The 26,359-nt window shown below is 37.6% G+C and overlaps 1 protein-coding gene across 1 annotated transcript in view; it reads right to left on the bottom strand.

Annotated features, from left to right (window-relative positions):
- Positions 1 to 3,578: 3,578 nt before the first annotated feature.
- The window catches only part of LOC127968161 (protein diaphanous homolog 3-like), a 331,343-nt gene continuing 308,562 nt past the window's right edge, over positions 3,579 to 26,359 (bottom strand). Inside the window, exon 27 of the mRNA XM_052569110.1 lies at positions 3,579 to 5,022. Coding sequence (XP_052425070.1) covers positions 4,787 to 5,022 — 236 coding nt within the window. The 3' untranslated portion in view covers positions 3,579 to 4,786. The remainder of the gene's footprint in view (positions 5,023 to 26,359) is intronic.

The raw sequence follows: 26,359 nt of genomic DNA on the forward strand, positions 1-26,359 counted from the left end.
ACTTACTCTCACTGAGCTGCTTTTAACCAAATTTGAAGAAGCCTCGGCCTTTAAGGACACTATGTAAGGTATAATTTACTCTTGTTTTCAAGCAGAGCAACAACTGGAAAGAGTTTACCAGAGCCAAGGCTAGGAATTTACACATTTGCATGGACCAATAATTGACATTCAGGTTAAAAAGGAGCTTAGAGTTTGTTTCCTTACCTAAGACTTCTTTAAACTTCGTACATTGCTTAAAACCCCCTCAAAAAAGAGATTTTTCTTAAAGAACACCATGGCCTCTATCAACGATTGAGGCCATCTTTTCTCAAAGGGCCTGTCCTTGAGATAGAAATAGACCAGGAACAGTTGAGAAAAGAGAAGGTACTGGATTATCCCGAATCCAATGCAATCACGTTGAAGCAGGTGACTCAGCTGCTCTGCTCGGCTGAAGCCTCCGATGGATTCGGTTGCCCCTTACAGTAAGAGCGCTAGGAACGGACAAAGGTGCCCTTTCAAGGTGAAAAACCCTCTACAGTCAAGCAAGGAGAAAAAAAGTGAGAAGGAACAAGAGAAGGTGCAAGCTCTTTCCATTTTTGGTGAAAAAAAAATCTGCAAGGCACTATGTGACAGAGACAAGTGAGCCAAGGAAGAGTGAAGGTCAAAGTGCTGATCAATCCTACGGTGGAAATGATTTGTGAGAAAGGATTTGGGACAACAGACGCAAACAGAGAAAAAGGAGACTCGCTGTGAGAGGAAGAAGATCAGTGCAGCACACTTAAACTCAGGATGTCTGGCAGAGTGTGGATATAGAGATATAGCAAAAAGTGCCAAGCCTTCTGTCTGCTTTTGGCTCCCACAAGAGCAAAACTCCCTGCAGACTTGTTACAATACCCGACAAAAGACCTCTTCCAAACCAAGAAGGACTAAAGTATTATTAGAAACTGAATTTTGTTTCCAGGGACATGTACTTGATGGGCGCTTCACGATTAGGATGAGAAGAGGGAATGAGTATGTGTGTGTAAGAGAGAGAAAGAAACCGAGGAGGAGGGAGAGTCCACTTTGGAAGGCAGTCTCTCTTAATCTGGAGAATTGAGAGAGGTGAGCTACTTCGTTTTGTCAGGAGTAATTTCCAGTTTTCCCAACCTGAAGTTCCTGTTAGTGTAGTGGATAAAGAGGTGACCCACACTCCACCCCGGTGTAATTAAAGCACACAAACACACACTTTATCACCTATTGAGGAAAGAAAGAACAGATTTTCTGCAGCTCATCAATAAATGTAGCATAATTTCTCATTTCAAGCATGCATATATGAACAAAACTCAGAATATCTTTGGTTTGATGTCACTAACCTTGGAAACTGTGCCTCATCCAGTAGTTATTTCATCCTCAGAAGCACTCACTGTGTCAAAAAGTCATTTTGTAAACATAACTTTTTTCAGTTGGACTGATAAAAGTACTTTTGCCTTCTCACAGGATGAAGGGATGGATAGAGAGGCCTCTGTATTCTAGAAGAGGTGTCGGGTGAGGATCATCCAAGTTTAACGGTCTTAACTCACAGCTGCCTTACTCTCCCCATCTCCAATTAAACCCGAGCAGACTACAAGCTGCCACACAATATGCTTTGTTTCCCTTTAAATTATACACACAACCGCACAACTGTTCAATAAAGAAAAATGCACACCCTCCCCATCTCCTGATCTTGTTTTTGTAATTGCCTAGAGGAAAGGCTTTGCGATGGCAGCTTGAGATGCATCAATGCATGTTCAAAAACCAACAGATGTCCGTTTCTCTTTCTCTAGTTGGACAGTCTGTGTTCGTCTTGGTTGCTACTGTTAGAGAACAGCCAGACCTTCACATTGTTATTGAGGACCGTCTGTCAAGTAGATTCACATCCAACAGCTGAGATAACGGACAGAATAATAGAAACCGTCATTGGAAAAATCACACAAACTCAGTGGAAAAAAGTGAATACTGTAATAACAATAAAAAAAAAGCCATTTCAAGTCATTTTAAGTATAATTAACAAAAGAAGTATGAAACAACACACATCTATTTACATAAGCCATAACCTCTTTCACCTGACTCTGGTTCACGATGCAGCATGTCTTGAAAAGAACCACTGTTTTGGCTGACCCTTTACCCCTTCTGATCTCCCCATCGTCCTGTGGAGAGCTGGCTGACAGCAGGCATTAAATAGGAAAGGAATGATCTTGTTTGCTTCACAGACTAGTTTTGTCTGCTACTCGGGCAGAACTACATAGAGCAGAATTTCATATCCTCTGCCACTCTGGTTTGTCCTATTAAGCAGGGAAAAAGGCAACGGGATTGGGTGATTTCTTGTGTTTCTGTCTTTTCGGAGTAGGGCGAGAGCAGATGAGCGAGAGAAAGAGGCAGTTCATAAAAAATAAAGAAGCAGAGAGCAAAGAACATGGGACACAGAAGCGCAGAACATCCTCTCTTGGGGTTATGCTCGCAGCGGCAGTGGATCATTTGGAGGGGAGATGGTGAGAGTGAGCTCCTGTCTGATGCTAATACAGAGGGGAACGAGGAAGGCCGTGCTTCATTAGCATTGCTTTTGCTAGAGCTGTCCATGGTGCTGATCGGAGCTGTGATCCCGCTAAGGGCAGCACTACACACACCGCCTGCAGAGAGCCTGGCGTCTCGGACGACTAAACGCAAATAAAAAGCGTGGAGGAGAGGAATCGATGTTCTTTCTAAAGTGGACGTGTGACTTTGCGGCTTAGGACATGGATGCTAACTGATATGATTTCATTTGGGCACAGAGAGCTATTCGACCACACTGATGCAGCCTGTTGTTGTGATAGGCTTTTATCCTCTGGTAACCTGGGGTCTGTTTTTACCTGCAAAGTGTGCTGCATATACAGAGTTTATTTTCTCAATGTTTAATATATATATATATATATATATATATATATATATATATATATATATATATATATATATATATATATATATATATATATATATATATATTTACTTTAAATTGCAATGTTCATGTCAAAATAAAATTAGTATCCAACTAAAATTATAATTTTTTTCATCATACTAATATTTTTGTTTGATTTAATAGCTTCCCTGTACATCACATGACAAGCACTTGAATTCCATGTGCAGTTGCTGCCAATGTCAGTCATTCACATGATGCTGGCTAAGAATGTGATTAACAAGTTACCTCCTATCATTCCTTTAGTGACCAGTATTCCCAAATAACACCAGCATCCTACTGCAGTGAAGGGGCAAACCCACTTCCCCCATTTCAAGTAGATTAATGAAACTGGAACAGACACCTTTGGAAACAGCATTCATTATTATTTCAAAACAATAAACGGTGTGATTGTGGGTAGCAGAGGCTTTCATCTCTCCAGGAGGTGCCAGCCTCCCTCAGTAACCTCACCCTGACTCTCAGGTAATCGTGCATAAAATAAGATTTCTGAATGAAGGAGAGGATGCACGAGAACATATGCACCCTTTTAATGAGGGAAACTGACTGAGAGAGTTTGTGGAGCGAAATTAAAAAAAGAAAAGAATTGACATTCGTCTGTTTTGAAGCCGAACAAAAGACTGAGTTCTCTGCATCGTTTTTCTTTTCCTTATTTTATTTGTAACATTTCCCCAAATGATGTCACTGCAATAATGTCTATCCAATAACAGGAATGTTGTTTCAAAGAATCAAAAAAGGTGATGAGAGTAAGTCCAGAGAGAGAGAGAGAAAGAGATGTGATTTCACAGGTAATCGCATTCCGATGTCATGCCTGATTGAGAGCAGTAAAGAGGAAAATCACATCAGGAATAGCAGAACAGAAAACATCATGAGGAGGAATTATATATCGCCAATTATACAATGAAAAACACGTGCACACAACGAGACAGACAAACACAAAAAGAAACCAAAGAAATCAAATGTCTAAAAAAATAAAAGGAAACATTATTTGGAAAAGCAGCAGATCCAAGAACAAATGTGCAGAGAAGTAGTGTGCATTATATCAGTGAGGTTTGCTAAGCAGTACAAATACTCCTGGCACTCAGGGATCTGCTGTCAGTGGCTCTCCTAATACAGAACCGCTGCTCTTGCATAGTGCCGTCTCTCTTGAGGGGGATGAAACCCAACTAATACATTCTTTTTTTATCTTATGAAGAGTAATTCTTCATAAGTGTAGAGAATTCCCTGCACATTAAAACTTCTGTAGGATTAATTTGATTAAATATACATGTATATAAATAAAAGTCTAAAAGATTCACACACACAAAAAAAGTGATTTATGTTTATAAGAAACATTTAAGATATAGCTATGTTATTAAAGATGCTATCTTTTTTTTTTTTTTTGTAGAAAAGGATAAATATATGTGACAAATTTGAACGGCCATCATTCAAACATCTATGTTTGTGAAAATACGCATGTATGAGTGCCTTAAAGAGCTGCATGAAGCCTTTAAAGAGTAATAATTGGTCTGTTTATGACATAAAAAAAGACTAGCGCTTGGCCCAAAGGTCACTCTAAGCCGTCCGGTAATTAGCTGCTTAATACAAAACAGCGACGAGTTTTCTTCCTGGACCCGACCAGCACAATGACTCGCACTTCTGTGGACAACAAGTCTGTTGCTGGAGGTAAAAGGGCAGAGGAGATGGATGGGAAAGGTTAATTGTTAAGACTTTTCCTGTGCGCGTATGTGTGCAACCCGCCGGCATTTATTAGCAAAAGGTGACTGCGAGCTTTGTGTTTCTTTTTTGTATCTGTGTCACCGAAGTGACTACAGAGGTCAAACCCGAGAGGCGGTGATGTCATCACAGGGCACGCAGGCGGACGAGCAAGGCCTCCACGTCCGTGTCACCATTGGATGAGCAAAGCGTCGGAGTTCGCTCTTTTTCCTTCTCTCTCTCGGGCCGGTGGGTCGGCCTGTGGGCTGCAGACGGATGGGGTTCACTCTCGTAATGAGGCTCCTTGGCAGTGGGTGATCGTGTCGAGTTGAAATTGATATTCTGCCGCGACCGTGACCTTTGCAGAGGTGCCTTCATGTTTTCTGCAGGAGAGATGGGAGGGAGGGAGATAGGAAGAAAAAAAAAGTCAGGTTCTCATGAAAACATTTATAAAAGTTAGCAGCTCTTTGAGGACGAGTTGTACCGGCACTAAAGTCATCAAAGAAATGAGAGAGGAAGACGGAGAGCGATGCAGCCGACAGCATGACAACACCATAAAATTTAAAGAGGCAAACACGTAGACGCTCGCTCACCTCAGTATCGTCACCTCTCACCCTTTTTATTGCTGCTGCTGTTCTTCTAGACTTTCCAGCACTAAATCTCTGATCTGTGATGAGGCGCAAGGGCTTGTGGGAAGCCGTCAGACTGACTTAATGCTCTGCACTGCTTCACTACCTTGGCACATCTACCTGATCAGACTGATGCAACCTCTGACCGCCCTTCTCTTACTCACTCTTACCACCATCCAGACTGTGAGAGGAGTTCAAAAGTCTGAAACCACAAGCAACAATGCTTTGATTTGAGACATTTTAAATTATAAATGATCAGCATAACGATTTGACTGAACATAAATTATATATATATATAAAAAAAAATAATAATAATAATAATAATAAAAAAACAAGACTAATGGCAGGCACCTTTAAACTAGATGCCTACAAATAAAGCAGAATCGTATTCACAGTTATTATTAATTGTTTTCTTTGTTTGAAAAATGTTAAAACTTTAAAGTGCAAATTGATCAAATACAGCCTCACTGGAACCCTTTCCAAAAATAAAATGAGTAATTGTGAGAATTGACCAATATTATTTCTCACATCTGTGATTTTGTACATCACAAAATAAGATATATATATATATATATATATATATATATATATATATATATATATATATATATATATATATATATATATATATATATATATAAATAACTTTATTTTAAGGTACAGTTCTCACTATTAAACTATAAACTATGACTTTTGCCTCAATAAACTCCTAGTTTGCTCCTTAATAGATAATAGTGATTAGCAGTTAGTAAGGTAGTTGTTAAGTTTGGGTGCAGAATAAGTGCTTTATTAGTACTATGTATGTATAATAATAGGCATGTTAACAAGCAATTAGTTAAGAGTGAGAATCGGTCCCATTACTAAAGTGTTATCATAAATAATAATTAACTGTTGCAATTGTGAGATATAAAGTCACAAATGCAAGTCATAGATGTAGTGGCAAATGTAAGATGAAATCACAATTATGAGAAATAAATATCAATTATCTTTTCAGATTTTTATTTATTTATGTATTAAAACTCTGATGTGGAAACTGGCTTTTTTTAGACTCTAGCTTTGGACCCCTCATTTACACTACAAACCCAGGAATAAGAGTGGTATGTGTGGTATACAGAGATGCAGAGAGAGAAAAAAAAAACACTTCAATAATTGTATTTTCTTTCCATATTCATTTGACACTGCCTTGACCTGTATGAATGCTGTATGGAGCAGCACGGCTGAGAAACCACGCGTTTTCCTGGCTGGTCCTGGACTGAGCGGTTTTATCATCATATTAGCAATGATTACTGCACTGGTCTCGAATCTCTCATGACAGAACATATTACAGCCACCCAGCAAAAAATACAAAAATAAATACAAAATTTGCTCCAGCATTACAAACAGAGCCTCACCAAGGTGCAAAGCACACATATTCACTTCAGCACAGGAGCAAGGGAGAGAGTGATGTATGAGTGCTTGAAACAAGGACAATCTCTACAAACAAGAAGGGATGGAGAACGAGAGAGAGAGAAACGGAAGGAAGTAAAGAGCCAGGGATAACAGCTAAGCAAAAATACCGCAATAAAGGAGCCCACAGACATGACAGTTCTCAAACAAATTTCCCACTGAAAATATACAACTGCAGCTGTTTTTCTATCTCCTCATAATAGTTTCTAGGTCTAAGCTGCAAATTTAGGCAGAGACGCAGACATTCAACACACTGAATCATCTTTACTAAGATATAAGACCATGATAGCAAAAGAAAACTAGATTTTTGCATTATCTTAAGAGTAATGCCTTCTCGTCCATGATGCTAGGGTGTTGTTAAGTGCTTGCCAGGATGTTTCTTTGAAATTGCAAAGAGCTGCCTTTGGCCCAAGACAAATAAAGTCTACTCATAGGTATGATATTCAGGTCTCTAGACACAGTATTGTGTGTTCTTCAATGCGGGTCCAAGGGATATTTTGGAACATTTTAATGTTTACTGTTTTGATGGAAAACAAAAGTCTAATTCTGGGAAAAAGCACACTCTTATAGTCTCTTACAGTATTTTCACCCAGGCAGCATTTATTTGATCAAAAGTATAGTAAAAATAGTAATATTGTAAAATTAATGAACTCCTGTAATGGCAAAGTTACATTTCCTGCTGCCAAGTCTTCAATGTCACATGATCCTTAAGAAAACAATCTAATATGAGTTGGTGCACAATAAATATTTCTTACAATCAATCGATTTCTTATATTTCTACTGTTGAAAACTGTTGTACTGTAAGGATTAATGCTACCATGTGTACCATGTGGGTTGACCTTTTTTAAAATGTACTATATAGTAAACAGTCTCATATCTTATCTAAGCAGTGTGTGAAGGTATATGTTTTTGAGCATGGATAGGACAGAATACAGTCCATTGTGTCATCCAGAGCAAATGAGAGGTTTGAGATGAATGTTAGCTGTAATGTACAGTATAGGAGTGAGTGTTGAGCCATGCTCGGGTGTGTGTGGTAGTGATTTCTCTGCGCTCTCATTACTGCTTTGAGAGAATGTGCACTCGTTTGTCTGTGTGTGCCTCTCTCTGCCCTATGCTTCAGGCCACTTTCATTAGTCTCTTTGGCTCTTCCTCTTTTACCTTCATTTCCTGCTCGTCCCATTTGCTGTTTCCCATTCTTAAAATAATCTTTCTTTTTCTCTACACGACTCTGTTTGGCTCCATACTGCTTAATTTCTTTATCCTCTTCTTCCTTCCTCGCTCAAACTGACCCTGTTGATATGGAGAGGCTGCTTGTCTCTCATTAGTGTGAGGATGATGTCTGTGTGTCTTAATGAGTGTTAAAACACAAGCTACAGTGGAGACACTGTACGACTACATGACTTCTGATAGGTTCTGTTTTTTGTTTTTTTTTACCATCCACCGAGAAGCAGCAGATGCCAAGATTTTTCTAAACTTTTTACAAGAAGAGAGAGAAACAATAGAAGCACTATATGGAACTACAGAGACAAATCCGTGAGCAGCTGTGACAGTCATGTTCTATCTAATACAGGTCTTTTCAATAAGGTTATGGATGTAAAAAAAAAAACTTGTATTGTTTTTTTTCCCTAAGTATAAAAACTAAAAAAAAAAAATAACTTAAGTATGTGAACAAAAATGTAAGCTAAAGTTCAGCTAGATATTGATAAATATATCTTTATATTTATAGATGGCATATTGATTACATAAAAATGGTAAGTTTTATGTTTGGGTGAAGTACTCCTTTTAATATGCTACGGCATGCATTCTGTAAGCCAGACTTTAAACGCAGCAGTCAATTTAATAAGACCACCATTTGAATCATTTATCTCTGGCCAATAATTCTAAAAACTTTCAATTGATATTCCAAAAACTTTCAAATCTGTCCATCCTTTCAGCTTCCCTCAAGCGCCTGTGAAGCAAACACACACTGCGGTAAAAATCTGAATGCCATGTTCCTTTCATCAGTACGCAGTTAGTTTCTCCTCAGTTCGGCTCATAAAAACTCGCTCACGTCCAGACTGTGCCATCAGAGAGAGACACTCTCATTCCTCTCTTCAAATAGAACAGGGCTGAAATACCAGTTTCTGACTTTAGAGATCATTTGCTCAATTTGCATTTTCACTGGGGGCCGCCGAGAAGCTCACTTTCTTTTCATCTCTTCGCTTTCCTGCTTTCTTTCCCTCACTCTTCGCCTGAAGTTTGGCAGGAGACTCGCTGAAACGTGACAGCGGATGAGGGCACTTGATCAACCTAACGAGCTCGAATGCAGACAGGCGTCCGATTAGTTGCAATGGAGCCTGTCTCGCACCAATCGGGACTTTAGGGGCTCCACACAATGCAATCTGTGACACGTAATTTCCTTCTCTGCATGCCGTACGGTGTGCCATGTAATCTATAGAAGTATTAGGAATGATTATACCATCTGTCTGACTGCATTCCAGCATTACTAAGGCTGGAAATGGCACCTGGTGAATAGCTGAATGCATGGAAATGAATGTGACTCTTCTCAGTGGGAGAAACAAGGTCACGCTACTGATACTCCTTTGATGGGACTTTGTGCTACACATACAAACATACATCATTATCAGTAATATCCTAATCAGCATATTAGAATGACTTCTGGAGAATCATGTGATAGACATTGCCATTAAAAAGTTTGGGATCAGTAAGATTTTTGTTTTTTTTCTGTATTTATATGATCAATAATACAGAAAAAACTGCAATATTGTGAGATTTTATTGCAATTTCTAACATTGGTTTCCTATTTTAATATACTTTAAAATATCACTTATTTCTGTGACGCAGTGCTGAATTTTCTTCAGCCGTTACATCAGTTTTCAGTGTCACATGATCCTTCAGAAATCATTCTAATATACTGATTTATTAACAGTATTGAAACTGCTGTGCTACATATAGCATTTTTTTTTTTTTTCAAATAATTGTAGCCTTGATGAGCATAAGAAACTTTACAAATCTTATAAATCCCAAACTTTTGAATGGCACTGTATGTGATATTATATACAGTTTATATGCAAACCAAGTAGACTCATATTTACATAAAGTTTCAGTAACTACCACAATAAAATGCTGTTCTTTTAAAGGCTGCAGAAAAATATTGAGCAGCACAACTGTTTTCACGACTGATACATATAAGAAATGTCCAATGCCAAAAGTATAACCTAAGTTCACTTAACAGAGAAGCTCTATTTAAAGTCCAGAGGATGTAGTTTTTCTATGGAAAATGCATAGACAAATAAACTGGCCCACTGTGAATTATTGCAGCAACATAAGCTGCCATAACACTACAGTTTGATGACTAAATTTAGCTTAATGATCGGGCTGTCCTACTGGCCCTCTCTTGTTTGGACTCTGTGCACACTCGTTTATCTACATTTAGGTGGAAAAAGGGGAGATGGCACATGCGGACAAGGTCAAGGGAAATCAGGGCTAATTCTGAGCGGGTGAATTAGACCAGAACTACTGGTAATAAATAATGCCTTAATTGATGCCTTACGGTGCACAGGGACGTGATTATGGGCTGCCACATGAATAACAGGGAACCCTGGGCGACAGAATATGGGTTTGGTTCTGTGCAAATGGCAAACAATGTCAGACTACCAGAGACTGTGTGCGCGTATTTGATGCGATGGCACTTAAATGATGAGGGGAGCCCTGACTGATAAAGAGGGAGGTAATTCAGATCCCATGATGCTCTAACGTCCCTCTTTGTCTGACTGAAGGACTCAGAGAGCGATGACCTGCACATTATACCTTATGCTTACATGGGTTAAGCAGTAATTAAGCATATCAGCAGAGACATGCCTCATCCACCGGGCAGCCAACAGCCACCCACTGGTGCCACAGGAAAAGCATGTTTTTATGGGTTTCAATGGTCTTTGTCTGACATTTATGACAGTGGGAAGGCATAAAAATATTACAAAGATAAAAAGGAGGAGGAGAGGAGGTTCCGGAGAAGCTGTGACCTTCTAATTGCCAAGCTGAAGTAGTAGTGTAACCCCTGAACCCAAGCAAGAGTCATGCATATCAAAGCAGGTCCATGTGTTGTTCTGGGATCAGCGGGTGTGAACACTGAACCGGATAAAGAAAATAAGCAATGATTCATGGTTAAACAGCATTATTCAGAGGTTCCAGTTTCTTCTCCAAAGACATTGTGTATGTTGCATGTGCATCTCTTTGTGTTATGTGCCTTTGTGTGGGTGTATTTGCATGCATTTGTGTATCAGAGATCTTGAGGTATTGAGATCACACACATGTGGCTTGGGTCTGGATCTTGGTTTTCGGGTTTGGGTCAAAGAAAAGACCAGGTTGCCAAAGTAGGAATCACCTCAACAACTTCTGGAGGAATAATGTACCCAAAAAGAAAAATCAGATATAATTTATTCAAACTCATGTCGTTCCAAACTTCTATGACTTGCTTTTATCTGCAGAACACAACATACTTCAACTGCTGAATGTTTCAACTAAGCTTAACATCAATTAAACGTAATTGATTGTTGCATATCACGACCAAGTATCACGAAGTTTGAGGTTTATGTCACCATATTCAATGTCAGTGTATGTTTTCATAAAAAAAATAAAAAAAATAAAATAATAATAATAATAATAATAATAATATTATATATATATATATATATATATATATATATATATATATATATATATATATATATATATATATATATATATATATATATTCACACTGAAGGCATCAAAACTATGAATTAACACATCTGGATTTATATATGGAATTATATACATAACAAAAAAGTGAAAATATGTCATATTCTAGGTTCTTCAAAGTAGCCACCTTTTGCTTTGATCACTGCTTTGCACACTCTTGGCATTCTCTTGATGAGCTTCAAGAGGTAGTCACCTGAAATGGTCTTCCAACAGTTTCCCCAAAGAGATGCTTAGCACTTGTTAGCCCTTTTGCCTTCTGTCTGCGGTCCAGCTCATCCCTAAACCATCTCGATGGGGTTCAGGTCCGGTGACTGTGGAGGCCAGGTCATCTGGTGCAGCACCCCATCACTCTCCTTCTTGGTCAAATAGCCCTTGATGCCTTCAGTGTGACTCTACAATTTTCATTTTCATAACTTGGGTATCATTCAAATTGATAATTTTGCTTCAGAAAACTCATGAGTCAGCATTCAACTTTCAATTTTATGCAAGCCTTGTGTCATTTTTGGGGGTTTAAAGGTTCTGGACCCTACTGAATTTCAATGTACGGATGAAAACAGCTGACATAATCTTTAAAATTCTTCTTATGTAGAACAAAGCAAGCCATAAGACTGTGAACAATGGATCTTCATTTTTGTAAAAATAAAAATTATGAATTATGCCATTATTTACTAATCCATCACTTAAGCCATTCTAAACATGCATGCCTTTCTTCTGTGGAACATATAAGAAGATTGTATGGACAAAAAAAATCTACATGTTTCAGAAGGCGGGGCACAGAGGAGAATCAATAATGTACAGTATGTGGAAAATAGTGTTTTTTTTTTTTTTTTTTACCTTAAACCGCATAAACACAATTCATTAAACCAAACACGAAATAATGTACTTTTTAGTAGCATCATATTACCCCTTAAAAGGGGATTAAGTCTGGGTGTAATCTGAACTCCAACTCAAGTGTGTATACCTGCATAAACGCTCTTTCTCTCTCTCTGTGCAGCAGTTGTATTGAATAATCAGAGTATTTAACAAAGAGCAGCAGTGGGGAGTTGTAATCCCACAGCATTCAGCGCCTCACAAAAATTAATTACAAATGAAAACGGCTTAATGCTTACTTGAACCCGAGGAGAGAAGAGAATGTCACCAAATGATATTTGTTTAGGGGATAAGGGGAGAGAAACAGAGTGAGAGACAGAGGGAGAGATGCATGTTGTGCTGTTTCATGATTTTGAGATGAAACATCTGTATCTCAGCATCAGAGAGACTCTAGAGAAATCTTCGATGTTGACAAAATAATCAGTATGGCATTCTGAACAACATTAGCATTAGCTAAACACTGCACAACATACAGTTTGTACGTACATGAGAGCGATTCAGCTATTTCAGGTCACAGAAAGGTCACTATTTGTTATTCACACGCTTGTGTTGCGCACATACACTCTTAAGTAATTTACTTTGACATACACACTCTAACTAGCAATCGTCTGCCCAAACAAACCAGTACAAGACCAATAATAGACAGACAAACCCAGCCGCAAAGATGCAGGATAAACGAACAAGCGATTCAATCTGTGGAAACATTTTTTAGCAAAAAGAGAGGGGGATGTATTTGGGGAACTTATGCCCTGCAGTGTGAGTCTGACCCAGTCATATGACTAATTGAACGTTACGGTGTCTTACCAAAACAAAAGGTTTACAAGAAAACAGAAATTGGTTGGACAGCACCTGGCCGGATGCAAACAAAATACTAGATCTTCCCTGACAAGCACAACAAACACAAGCATTTGGGGGAAATCAGGAGGATAAGACCCCAGAGAAGTGGTGATCAGAGGATTGGTGTGTGATCTAAACCCCAGTGTAAGGACACAGATGGTCCCTCTATACACACCACTCTCTAACATTCCCATCCTAATCATTGCTACATTGCAGATATGACCTGAGACCATTGCCACCAATTTGATTGCTTAATATAACTAAAACACAACTCTTGTCAACTCATTGTTTCAGGTGGACTTTTCATTTCATGCAGTGATTTGATTAAAATGTGATTTACCTGTCTTAAAAGCACTGTTTACCCTAAAATGCTAATTCTGCCATCATTTACTCACTCTCATTTTGTTTCAAATCTGTATGACCTTCTGTGAAACAAGATTTTTTTAGAAATAAAAACCAAAATGGCTTGGTTTAACAAAGCTCTTCAAATTATCTTCTTTTTGTGTTCAGTAGAATAAAGTTTTACACAATTGGAGTATAATGAGAGCTTTAAATTCAGTCAGTATTTTGTCATTCCATAATAATTAATTTGAATGTATTTTACTGTCAGAGAAAAGACATATAATTTTATTCTAGACTAGACCAAAGTCTAACGAAATGTAAAGAAACTGAACAAAACATTTTAAAATGTGTACAAAAAAAAAAAAACATGCAAAATATACAGCTCAATAATTGCAGACTGTATATACAAGGAGTAGTATGTTGGAGACTAAATATGTTATATACTGTATACTGTTTCAAAGCAATACTTTATATAAATAAATAAATCATTTTATTTATTAGCATGGATGTATTAAATAGATCAAAAGTTAAAAAGCTAAATAAATGCTGTTCTGGTAATCTCTTTAAGGTCCTGGATGAGTCCACCATCATACTGCATAGTGTTTAAAGATTGAGGCCAATAACTAAATGGTTCAAAACCCAAAAAAGTAGTCTTTTAGCTATCACCATTGTACCTTTGTGAAGTAAACAATCCCAGGATGTTCCAGGGCTACTGTCCCAGTAATAAGTATCCTGGGAACCATTTTAGGACACACGTGTCTGATAAATGACTGTTTACTACAGAAGTTCCCTGTTTGTCTTTTCAAAGGTTTCCTGAATTCATCTTCACCTTCAGAAACAAAAGCTAAAATTGAAGGCCAGGTTTCTTCTGGTCAGCCCAGTCGAATACGCTCTGTTGACATCACAGATACAAAATATCAGACATAAACTGGCTAAAAAGACAGTGTGAAACCGATTTAGTGACAGATATGAGACACAGCAGAGTGTCCCCCGACAGTCGCTAAGTGAGACAGACAGTTCACTGAGATCAGGACCGGGCTCTCTTCACGAGCTGCTCTACTGCAATGCAAAAGTTCATGAACATTTTTGTGCCAATACATAGAGTGTGTGAAAAAGTACCTCTAATTGGAAGTAACGTATATCTGTCACTGTGAATCTGCTTGCGGTAACTAGGGCGAATGGCTGGAGAGCTGCACAATTAGCAAAGATTCAAACAAAATCAGTCGTCACACTGGCAGTCTCTGTGAAGCTCTGCAGAACAGGAAGTTGGGTTTGGGTTTAAGTAATTAGAGAGAAGGAATCTTCCTTTGGATGCCAAACCTGATGAGTTTCCTGAATATTTTCTGCTACAGGACGTCTGTCTGCCTGGTGCTGCAGGGATAGGTAATTATTCAATCCAGCCCACCCTCATTTACATCGCTGTCTACAACTGTCACACTCCATCTTTCCACTATTCCCAAAGTTTTTCCTTTCTTTTTTTCTAAGTTACAGTTTTTGTTTTCCAAAGAAAATGTTTGAAATTTAGTCAATATTTGTCATGCCATATTTATTCATTTTAACCTTTAATCTGAAAAAGTCATATAATTTTAGTCTGTATATACATTTGTGTAAATGTATAAACATTTATAAATTTAAACACAAAGAACCATAAAACTAACCATAAAGCTGTCAATTTCAGATAATATAAGCAGCTATTAAATAATTATTATTTTTAATAATCATTATGAATTATTTATTATTACTTATTTAATTGCTGGCATAATGTAAACCGCCTGTCTTTTGAAGACTTGATTAAATATTAAAATTGTAGTTAAAATAATCCATTCTAACTGTAGGCCATTATTCAACTATACACATACTATACAACAAAATATAATGGTGTGTTCACACCGAGAGTGAAGTGAAAATGCGCATTGCATCACTTGCTCTGGATTACTCACGGTTTTTACTGCATTAGCGCGAAAAAAAAAAAAAAAAAAAACTCATATGATCAACAATGGTCTACCCATTGTGGAAGTCCCAAATACTCTGGGATAAGCCAAACACCGAAGTACATTTTACTATTGTATATACACTGATATTTTTTTTTTTTTTTTTTTTTGATAGTAGCTCTGTAAAATTCAACTACCATTACAACTTAATATAATTGTTTCCTATGTTCCACATATCTATATCATACATTTTTGGGTGACTAGATGGCTGCAAAGTGCTCTCTTCCATTTTCTGTTATAAATGGTCGTGTCAATAAGCTCTTTGCTGATTGCCTTGCACAAGGACGAATCGTGTGAAAGACACAATTGAGGCAAATATTGCACATTTGCGGCACATGCGTTGCACATTTCGCATCATTCACGTTGCCTGGAGCGAATGCACCTCTATTGTGTAGTGTCTTTGCATTGACTTCGTATGTAATCTACTCATGCAAATAATTAAAGTCGTGTTTGAAACATTGGTAAACTTCACTAATTCTCTTCCTCACTGGCTCCTTTCCTGTCTGTTGTCATGAAGTGATATTGATTCAGGCCTAGTCCAGTCTGTGTGCTCTCTCTCCCTAGACGCTTCCTCTCTCCATCATTCTCTCTATCGCTCCCTTTTTCTCCCATCAAAGTCCTTTAGGTTAATGAGTAGACTGACTGATGAGCTGCAGACGGAGCGAGGGAAAAGGAAGAAGGGGATTGAGCGGAGGGGTGCAGACGGTGAACTGTCAGTTAACAGAGATGGGACTTATGGGTGGGGTGCTCGTAATTGATCGGATTCTGCTGTAATGTATTACTACCTCCAAACACAGTTAACAGCTAACGCTGCCTAATGACTGAGGCAAACGACCAACACTTCATTGATAGCTGATGTTTGCTATTAACTTCTCTTCTCATTACAGACTATAGACTAGTTTTCCATAAGTCTCTGCTGGTTGCTTATTAACGTGGTAAAAATATTTCAGTCAAGGGTCACTAACGACTGAATTGCATTTTAAAATCGATATTCAGATCCATTGCAGCAAAGCCTTGGATTCTGATTAGGTGAGACGTTACATCATCAGATCAAACAGAACTCTTGTTGTAAATTACTTTTAGAAGTTCGCTCCTCTCTACTCCACCCCGGGCTTTGAGTCGGACTCCTCAAGTCGCCAGGCTTTTCTCTCAGCTGCCTTCGACAGCTCTCAATATGCACATCCAACCTCGTGAAACGTACTTATGAATTCAAAACAGCCTCAAGTCATGCTCCATATTTCATTGAAGTTGAATATTTTAAAAGATCAACCCACTCAAAACCCCATAAACCTTTCTTATGGAGGCTTCTCTGTCCTAAAAATAAAATCTCATATGCCATATCATATTACAGGCGGCTCCATCAGGCTCTCGAGCATTCTTTAACAAGCAGACAGGGCCGTTCTGGTAAACAGGCTGTCCGCATCTAAAACGTATGCTCCTCTCCCAGTCTCTTCCCCACTCGAACACGCTTGCTTTTCCTTAGTCCTCTTTCCACACAGGCCACATCTACACACCTCCAACAGAAGCTGACTACAGAAAACCTGTAAAACCAGGACTCAAACAATTGATTATTTGACTTTTACATATTACATTTAACAATCGCTTTCATTCAAATGGACTTCTGGCATAACATTCAACTATTTGAGAAGTGATTAAGCCACACAGACATTATTTTGCAGTGGTTTGTTAAGAGTAATCTTAATTTCTAGCAAATGCATTGCAGTCCGATTATTGATGTTTATATACTTTACTGATACTGCACTCCTACTAAGTAATTATAATTATATATTATTATATTTCAAGTTTGTATGATTTCAAACTGACAACTTTTCTGAGAGAACTAATATGATGACTAACCTCAATCCCTCACCAGGGCTAAAGCAGCAACTGGCCATTTAGTAATTATAAAGCTTTACAGTTAATGGTCATAACAACACATCTGTCAATCACACAAGGTTGAGAAAAGGTACACTTTTGTCTATTTAACAGGATATGGGCTTTATTTTCTTCTGAGATTGACATTTACACAATGCAAAGGTTAATTTTTCTCCTTTCTGAACGGTGCGTTAACCCTTGGGCGCTAAATGTGTTTCTATGAATTCGGGCCAACTGCGGCACTGCCTTTTGTATCTCTAACACAACAATAATAACGCCACTAATGTCAACAGCTGTGGTACATTTAATCAAATCAGCCTGCCTAATCCTGATTCGGTCAATAGAACCCAAGTAGAAACAAACGAAGCCCGATTCAGACAGTACAAAAGCAGGTTGAAGGTCACATGTTTTTAATTAAACTTAAACAAATGGCTACGGAGGCAAAAGAAGGCAAATTGTTTCAGCTCATAATCTCTAATGAGACTTTTGGCATAGGTGATAAGAGCAGATGCCTCATGCACTCGTGAAAGGTCAACTCTCATTGCCATTCTGACATAGTCTCTCTCGCCTCTTCCCTCGCCCGGCACATGCCCGTTTCCCTTTCAAACAGGAGGAGAAATATCAGCACGCTCGCCCTTTTAACGAGAGAACCCTCTTGATGGTTCTGCCCATGCGTGAAGCTGTAAACAGCGTACTGAAAACATCCCTCCATATTTAATTAGATCGCAATGACGCTTCTGATAAAAATGAGATTTCTAACATGTAAAACAGACATTAATAAAATATGCAAAAGCATTATTCGCACATTCTTCATAAACAAACAAAAAACCACCCACTGCTGCGTTTCTCTCCGCCACATGCTGAGATTAATAATGAAGCAGCCTGACATTTGAAACAGAGGGACCGATTTATAGCAGTACGAGTCGCATTTCCACTGCACACAAACACACACACATAAAAACAAAAACACTTTAACGCATTTGCCAACACTTTCAGACCTCGTATCAAGTGAGGGTAACGAGTGAGCGGTAAAGTTACATGCCACACATTTTCATGTGTAACAGTGGTGTAGTGAACAACACATCATTATACTAGACAACAGTTCAGCGGTGGGAGTCTTGTGGGCAATACTAATGGTTAATTTAGCTCCTGGACCACTGTGGCAAGCATCTCATCACAATTACACCTAATCCAAGACCTTGCGGAAGGTCACAGATGATCCGTTATAAGAAGAGAGAGAGAAAAAAGATGCAAATTAACTGAAGCATGACTGTCCGGTGAGATGTGTATGTTTTTTTTGTGTACACGTGCACTGAGTGGGTGTGTGAGAACGCTGTATATTTTTATACTACCCCCGGCCAAAGACGGAGCAATTAAAAAGACATGCACCAATAAGCTCCTTCTTCTGTAGAACGTCACTGAAACCTCTGCCAAGACAGAGAAAGACAGACTATAATCTTATATCAGAGCTGAGGAGGGATCATAAACGGCACATTTAAAGGGATAGATCTGGGGAAAAGAAAACATCAATATACAAATAGTATTATTCAGTAAACTGAATTATAAATAAACATTTTACATTATTTTATTTTTCTATGACTTAGGTTGGCTGAGACTAAAATATGTACAATTTCACACAGACCCAATAAATAAATAAATAAATAAAAACCTAATATTCCTATGGCATGGAATTTAGTCAATGTTACTTTGAACATTTACTAATGCATGTTTGTATTTGTTATTAATTAAAGCTGCAGTAGGTAACTTTTGACGCTCTAGCAGTTAATAAACAGAATTGCTTTCGTGTTTCGGAAGGACATTGAAGCCGGAACTACTTCTCTCTGTTTATGTCTATGAAGAATCACAAAGGTACTGGGTTACTCCGCCGCGGTACCCCCGGAGCTAAAATAGTCTGAATATAAACACTTATTATAGGTGCACCCTAGTGATTTTAGTTAAGCTAAAAACACGGTTTGGAAAATGGATTCATGGTGTACTCGCTTATCATGTTCATTTTTCTACATTTTGAACACAAACAAAGTTACAGACCGCAGCTCTGATTGGTTGTTTCCTTACCGGGAGCGGTCTGTAACTGCAAATGGCAATAGGACCACTGGGAGGAGCCAGAGGAGCTTGATTTTTTTCATAGATTATCTGTCTCATATTCTACTGTCAGGACATAATGACAGGTTTAACAAATATGTAAAAAAATATATTTTTACAAAAGTTACCTACTGCAGCTTTAATGCACCTTGAATTAACATGAAAACCATGAATAGTTTTACATTACCAAAGGTTAATCAATGTTTTATACATATATCGCTAATTGTTAGTTTATGTTAGTTAATGCATAAAACCTTATTGTAAAGTGTTATAAAAATTCAAAAAATAAACAGAAATAAAATAAAAACTTTACCTATGCAGTCGCTTTTATACTCATATATTCAAACTTGCTGTTTTGCAACAATACATAATAATCAATGCTTATTATTGCTGTCATCACACTTAGCGTGATGCATCTACTTGAGGCATGTTTAAATAATTGCAATTAAGATGAGAGCTTGATGGAGAAAATGTTTTTAAGCAGAAGTTCTCAAGTAGAAAGAAATAAATTCCTTCCATGTCTAAATGAGGACCAGAACAAATGGTCCTCTCTCTTCTAATTGGTAAAGCATTGTCAGAGGGAAGCATGAACACAAATAAGTGACCTTAGACTAATGCGGTTGACCTCTGACTAGCTTTTCATCAATGAAACAAAGCCAGATCACAACAGGCTGAACAACATCAAGCACCAAAAAGATCTTTGTTCACACAGCTCTCTAAAATCCCACCTGAATGTACAGTAGAAATATTCAGAAGTCCTCTGGAGGCTAATGATGTATGGGACACAAAGAAAAGCTTTTATCTGATGTACCAATAATCCATAAAGGCAATGCAATTGCTTGTGGTGGCAAGGACAGGCTGCAGATTAGATTGAAATTATTGATTTGAATCAATTGAGAGAGTGAACATTTCCCTTGACCTCATAGAACAGAGAAACAGGAGTAATTGAATTGTACCAGTGTATATTGGGTGTTTACAGGTACAGTCATTTGGAGACTTGCTTGTTGGCCCTGAAGGACTATTGACTTAACAAAGAGTAGATCCAATGATCAGGGCTAAGAAGACAAAAGCCCTCTGTGTGAGCATGTCTACAGAGATACGTCTACAGGAATTAAGCACCATTATCCACTTCCAAAGGAAGGTCAAAACTGGTGAGAGATGGCATGTAATAAATACTACTGGTGTAAAGTAAAAGTGTTTTTATTTACACACAGGGCCTAAAATGAACACTCACCAAGCACCAAACGAGAGTAAAAATTGGCATTGGTGAGTAAGTTGCCATATAGTGAGTAAAACTTTCATGAAGTACAACAATGTAATGTAATGAGAACAACAGCCAGTTTTTAAAGAGATTCACTGATTCTGATGTAAGCAGATAAAATATTTTTTTCTGAAGATGAGATCATCGTGATTAGCTGTTCCATCATAAGTGACAAGAGCGAATCAAATAATACAATACAAACGGGCTGATAAGGTCAGAGCAATGTGTTGACACATACCTGTCGTCACGCCCCAAATGTCACGATGGTTCTTGGCGTTAGCGAGAGATTGTTTTTCATTGACAATGGTTTAAAGCAAGTCTGGCTTGTATTTGATACTGTGACTAATGCCTGTTTCACACATACTTGCAGTGCATGTGTTTTACTTATGTGGAGCAGAAGCAGCAAGGACACATTGTGCTTTCTCACAGGATGTGTTTGCATCCACTATCCAAACATCCATTATTTTGATTTCAAATCAAAACATCATTACCGAAAATGCTTTTTCAACACTGTGATCCTCTTTTATCAGAATACAGTAATACAATCGGTTATAGATATATTCATGTTTAAACTCTAAATATAAAAAGTGTATTATTCAATGCATTTTAATAAATGCACGTGTATTATTCAACTAGATTTGTAAGTTGCTCAAGCAAGTGGCAAACTAACCACAGCATATAGCATACATTTATTACGTTAAAAGTAAGCTATCACAAACATTATAAATTAAAACTTACCACTGACAGAAGCAGTGGGCTCCAGTGCCTTTTACTTTTGCAATTAAATCTTTAATGCAAGCAATCTTAAAAAACTTTGTTTTTCTACCTTTACAAGTGCAGAGAGAGAGAGACATCAGAGATCAGGAAATCTAGTATTTGGCTTATTCATTACTCAAATGTCATAGCCATCTATGCAATAGAGTGGAATACTGCAATACGTTTAGTATACCACCCTAACCTATTAGTCAAACATTTATACCGTAATTCCTCAAATAAACGTTGGGCCTCTTATAGTGGCCGAGGGCATGAACAAATAAAGGACGGGGAAAAATTTGTGCAGCAGAGCCAGATAACGAACTTACACGCCCACTGCCGGAGCGTTTCTCGTTCTCGAGTCAAGAACCGGTTGCAATCGGTTTTCGGATCACCAGTACACTGAACCGAGAACTGTTTCTGTCGGACGCGTCCGATTTGAGAACCGAGGAGCTGATGATACTGTGCATGCGTGATTCAGTGTGAAGCAGACTGACACAGAGCGCGTCTGAACTGAACTGATTCATTTGGTGATTGATTCTGAACTGATTCTGTGCTAATGTTATGATCTCTGTCCTGGAACGCTATCACTTTTAATTTAAAACGGGTTATTTAAAACAATTACTTATCAAACAGATGGAATTAGAAATAAAGGCCTGCCTCTAATAAAAGCCTGCTTCAAATAAAAGCCTGTTACCTTCTGCAGTTCAGGTAAATAAAGGCCCTGGCTTTGAATCAGCCCTGCTCAGATTTAAACCTCTGTGTTACTGTAGTTACTGTGTGATGTAAGGAGAGATTTGTTTCCTTGCAGTTATTACTGTTTCTATCTAAATAAGAAGTATATGTTTTTGTGTTTTTTTAAAGTTGTGAATTTTAAAGCCATTATTATTGTTAAAGCCAATTTACTCTGTGTGAAAATACATGAAACTGAAATAACATTACACCACACTTACACAGATATTACAATATTTTTTTTTTTTTTTTTTTTTTTTTGCATTATACAATTTTATTTTCACCTGGGAAATAATTACTAACAAAAAAATGGACTTGACACAAAATAAATCTTTTAAACGCTTAGTATCTAAGCTTTATAATGCATCTACACAATCTGACTAACTCTTAAGTACTGCTGTTAATTTGTTAATTAACAAATTGTAAGTATAATGTTTTATAACTAAAATATGATAATTATAATCATAATAAAAATAAATCTCTGTCTTTATCTAAACACACACACTATCTCTCAAAAAACATAATATTTTCTATTCAGCTTCTCTTTATTAAAAAGAAACACACAAAACTGATGCTTCAGTGTGACTGTGAATAGTTTTAGTGTCAGTTGCTGTTATAGTGTCAGTAACTGTTACTGATAAAAGTGTGTTTTACAGTGCTGGTGTTTTTATGCTGCAGGGTAAATGTGTGACTGTGTAAGTGTTACAGTATGTTCTATAACCATGAAAGATCTGCTCAGCGCTTATGAGGTGTTGAAGTGAGAACTGGGTTTAAAATTCACAAAATAACACTGAGGTGTCAAGCTTCTGTTCTAAACTCTGTGCACTGTTGTTTACTCAGCAAACCCCTACTATCCAACCCAAACACACAGAAACACACACACCGAGCAACCTCTCTCATTCATCAAAATCTCAGCGCAAGAATTTGAGCAGGCAGAAAGTACGACACACACATACACACACTCCTGTGAGCGTACTGCTACGGAAAGGCTTCCAAATATCGAAAATGTCTGAAAGCGGCAGAAGAGGAGGAGAGAGAAGGGAGAAAGAGGGGAGGCAATTAATCTGAATGTTCACAGAGGTCAACTGGCCTCAGTGCCTTCATCAGGAGATGAGGAGATGCAGCCTGGAGCAGACCACCACAACTCATGGGGGGATTGAGTCTGAGTGGGCCTCCTGATTATTAGCGTAATTACGTTTGTATGGTCATTACAGAGTGTTCAGATGAATGCCGGCCATTTCAAATTAAAATCCAATGCGAGGTGGAATACTGATTGAACCCACAACCACATTTAAATATCCTCTTTAACAAGAGACGGGGGTCGAGAGATCAGACAAAGACAGGAATGTTTCAAGCCCTCGGGTAGACAGAAGATCCACTCGAGCACTAGGGCTGTTGTTTATCTGGACTGAACAGGCTTTAATGGAGACTTTCATAAACTTCAAAGCAATAAAGACACAGATGAGTTCTAGAGCAGCATGCATGAAGGCCTCAGAGTTGCGAGAGCTTCATTGCTTTTAACAGACCTGTTTTTTTTTTTTCTTAAGCTGATCTAGAAACTTGAACAATATCATTTTTCTGGATACCGTTTATGTTCTAATTTCTCTAGACTCTGTTTTAATGGTTGAATTAAGTTTAATTAATCAAAAAGTATGTCTGATTAATTTGAAATGCCAGAATTAATTAAACAGCAATTTATTAAAACTTTAACAAAAATATTTTTAAGGCCCTATGAAATATGGTTTCCCCTTAAATTTAGAAACTTTTTTTTTTTTTTTTTAATTGAGCTTTTCAAGTTCAATTTTACAAGATTTATAACCAAAACAACAACAAAAACAAATTTATTTATTTATTGTTTCCCTTTTTTATAATAAAAATGTGCTTTTTATGACTGAATTTCCACAATTCCACCTGCGTTTTCTTCATTGCAGAAATCATAGGACCCTAAATGTATCATCTATCCATCCATCCATGCATAAAGTCTATAAACCTTCAGTTTTAAAAATTACAATCAAGCAAACTTTGATTTTAAATTCATTTTAATTCTAATTCTACAATCAAATTACAATTCTGGATTTAAATTTTAATTCAGGAACTGATTTGAAAAATCTTTCATTCGGAGGAAAAGAGTTTCAGCATCCTGTCAGTGATTAAGTGGCATCATAGCAAACAAAGAATTATTCAAAGGGGAAGGAAATGGTGGAGAATGGAGATCGAAAGGAGCTAAGGAGAATGAGTCACAGATGTACAAGTCCTCGCGGTCTTCTACAGCAGATGGGGGAAAACTGTAGTTTTCGTTTTTTTTTTTAGCTTTACTAAATCTGCAACCTACTCTATCAGGAAAGAACTGCGACAAAAGTAGTCACTTTTTGTTTCTGAAAAGCTAGCATACAGCAACAGGTTTCACAGAGTTAAAACACATAATAGAACAAGAATTGGGGTTAAGCATTTCTGCAAGCTTTTTCTTCCCATCTCCCCTGACTATGGTGCACTCGTAAACACCACACAGCTCTGGTTTGGAGCACGAGCGCAATAACGATCCATGACAACCCTCCCCATGAGGCTTAGTCTGAGATTTGGCTTTCTGTCTGTCACCACTGTGTGTGAACCCTCTGCTGTTAGGACTGCCTCTGTCATCCACAGCACAGAGAGATGGAGGGAGTCAGAGGGAGAGTGAGAGAGAGACTGACACAGAGAGAGAGAGAGCTTTACAGTAATGTGATAGAATACGCTTTTCCTTTGCTCTCTGATAGCTGTCGCTGGTCTGTCAGTGGGAGTCTGCTCAAGCCACAGTGGAGAACATGCTGCCTCATGCATACTGCAAAGAAAAAATGGCAAGTGTGTGGTGAAATCACCAGTTCTAATTGATTCGATGCAGTTTCAGCATGTTAAAATGCCCATTTGCATCAGTCTGATAATAAAGAATTTTGTATGACCAAGGTTTTATTTTACACAACGGCTGATTCCAAACTGAGATATTCGAGTTGTATTTAAAGTATAACTTGGTAGTTAGAAACTAGCCAGGAAAGAGGATATATTTGACCATAATTTATGTACCGCACTGGAAAATTAATGGAGGTTTGGGGTGAAAAGAACTGCCACCAAAATAAACAGAGCCCAGAGCCCTATGATTTCTGCGACGGAATAATGGAATCCAGTCATTAAATAGAATTTGCTGTGTGGAATGTCAAGGAATTAGCAAAATTCTGAATCAATGCATCAAAAGCAGGTCAGTGTACCTATATCAAAATGCAATATGCATAAATATTAGAAATATTAATATTGTAATGATACTACTACTACTCCTAAAATATTGTTAAAACATTATTTTTTAAATGAATATAACACAAAAGTTATTGACCAGAATTTAACAGAAAAATGTAAATACACAACCAAGTATTTCTAGAAAAATTAACTAAATTAGTCAATTATATGTGTGTGTATATATATATATATATATATATATATATATATATATATATATATATATATATATATATATATATATATAAATCTATTAATTAGAGATACTTTTCATTGTTAATATTTAATGAAAATTAAAACGGAACCTAGAACTCTATTACTCTAATGGAACCTTGAACAGCATCATATACCAGACATCAGATATTTCTAAATATCAGCATCGGCCAAATAAAAACCCATATTAGTCGACCTCTATTGCTGACACTTAAACTAATTGTTTAGCCACTTTTGAAATTGTTATTAATGTATTTTGAATGCTTTATTTTATTTTCTTTCTAAATTAGTGTTTGTTTGTTATACATGTTATTTATGTTTATTAAAAACAAGTTTCGTAATAACCAATTGTTCTGGTCCGGATTCAGATTTGGACCTTTGAATGTAGACTTTGAGAACCCCTGCGAATTATACTGCTTCATTTAGCCATTTCATCATTATTTCTCAACTCTTAACCAGGCTAACTGAGACTAAAATTATCAGTAGATTCAGTGTGCAGGTCTACCGTGCTAAAACATCTTTAGGAGAGTCCAGAGGCGCTCCATATGACAGTGACACCTCCCTGTCTCCCTTTCCTCCCTCATTTTCCTTCTCCTCCAAGAAGGGTATTTAGAACGCAGCCACAGAGGTGTCTTGTCTGTCGTAAAGTGGCATAGTCAAGGGG

This window comes from Carassius gibelio, chromosome B11, assembly GCF_023724105.1.
Source record: "Carassius gibelio isolate Cgi1373 ecotype wild population from Czech Republic chromosome B11, carGib1.2-hapl.c, whole genome shotgun sequence".
Classification (NCBI taxonomy): Eukaryota; Metazoa; Chordata; class Actinopteri; order Cypriniformes; family Cyprinidae; genus Carassius; species Carassius gibelio.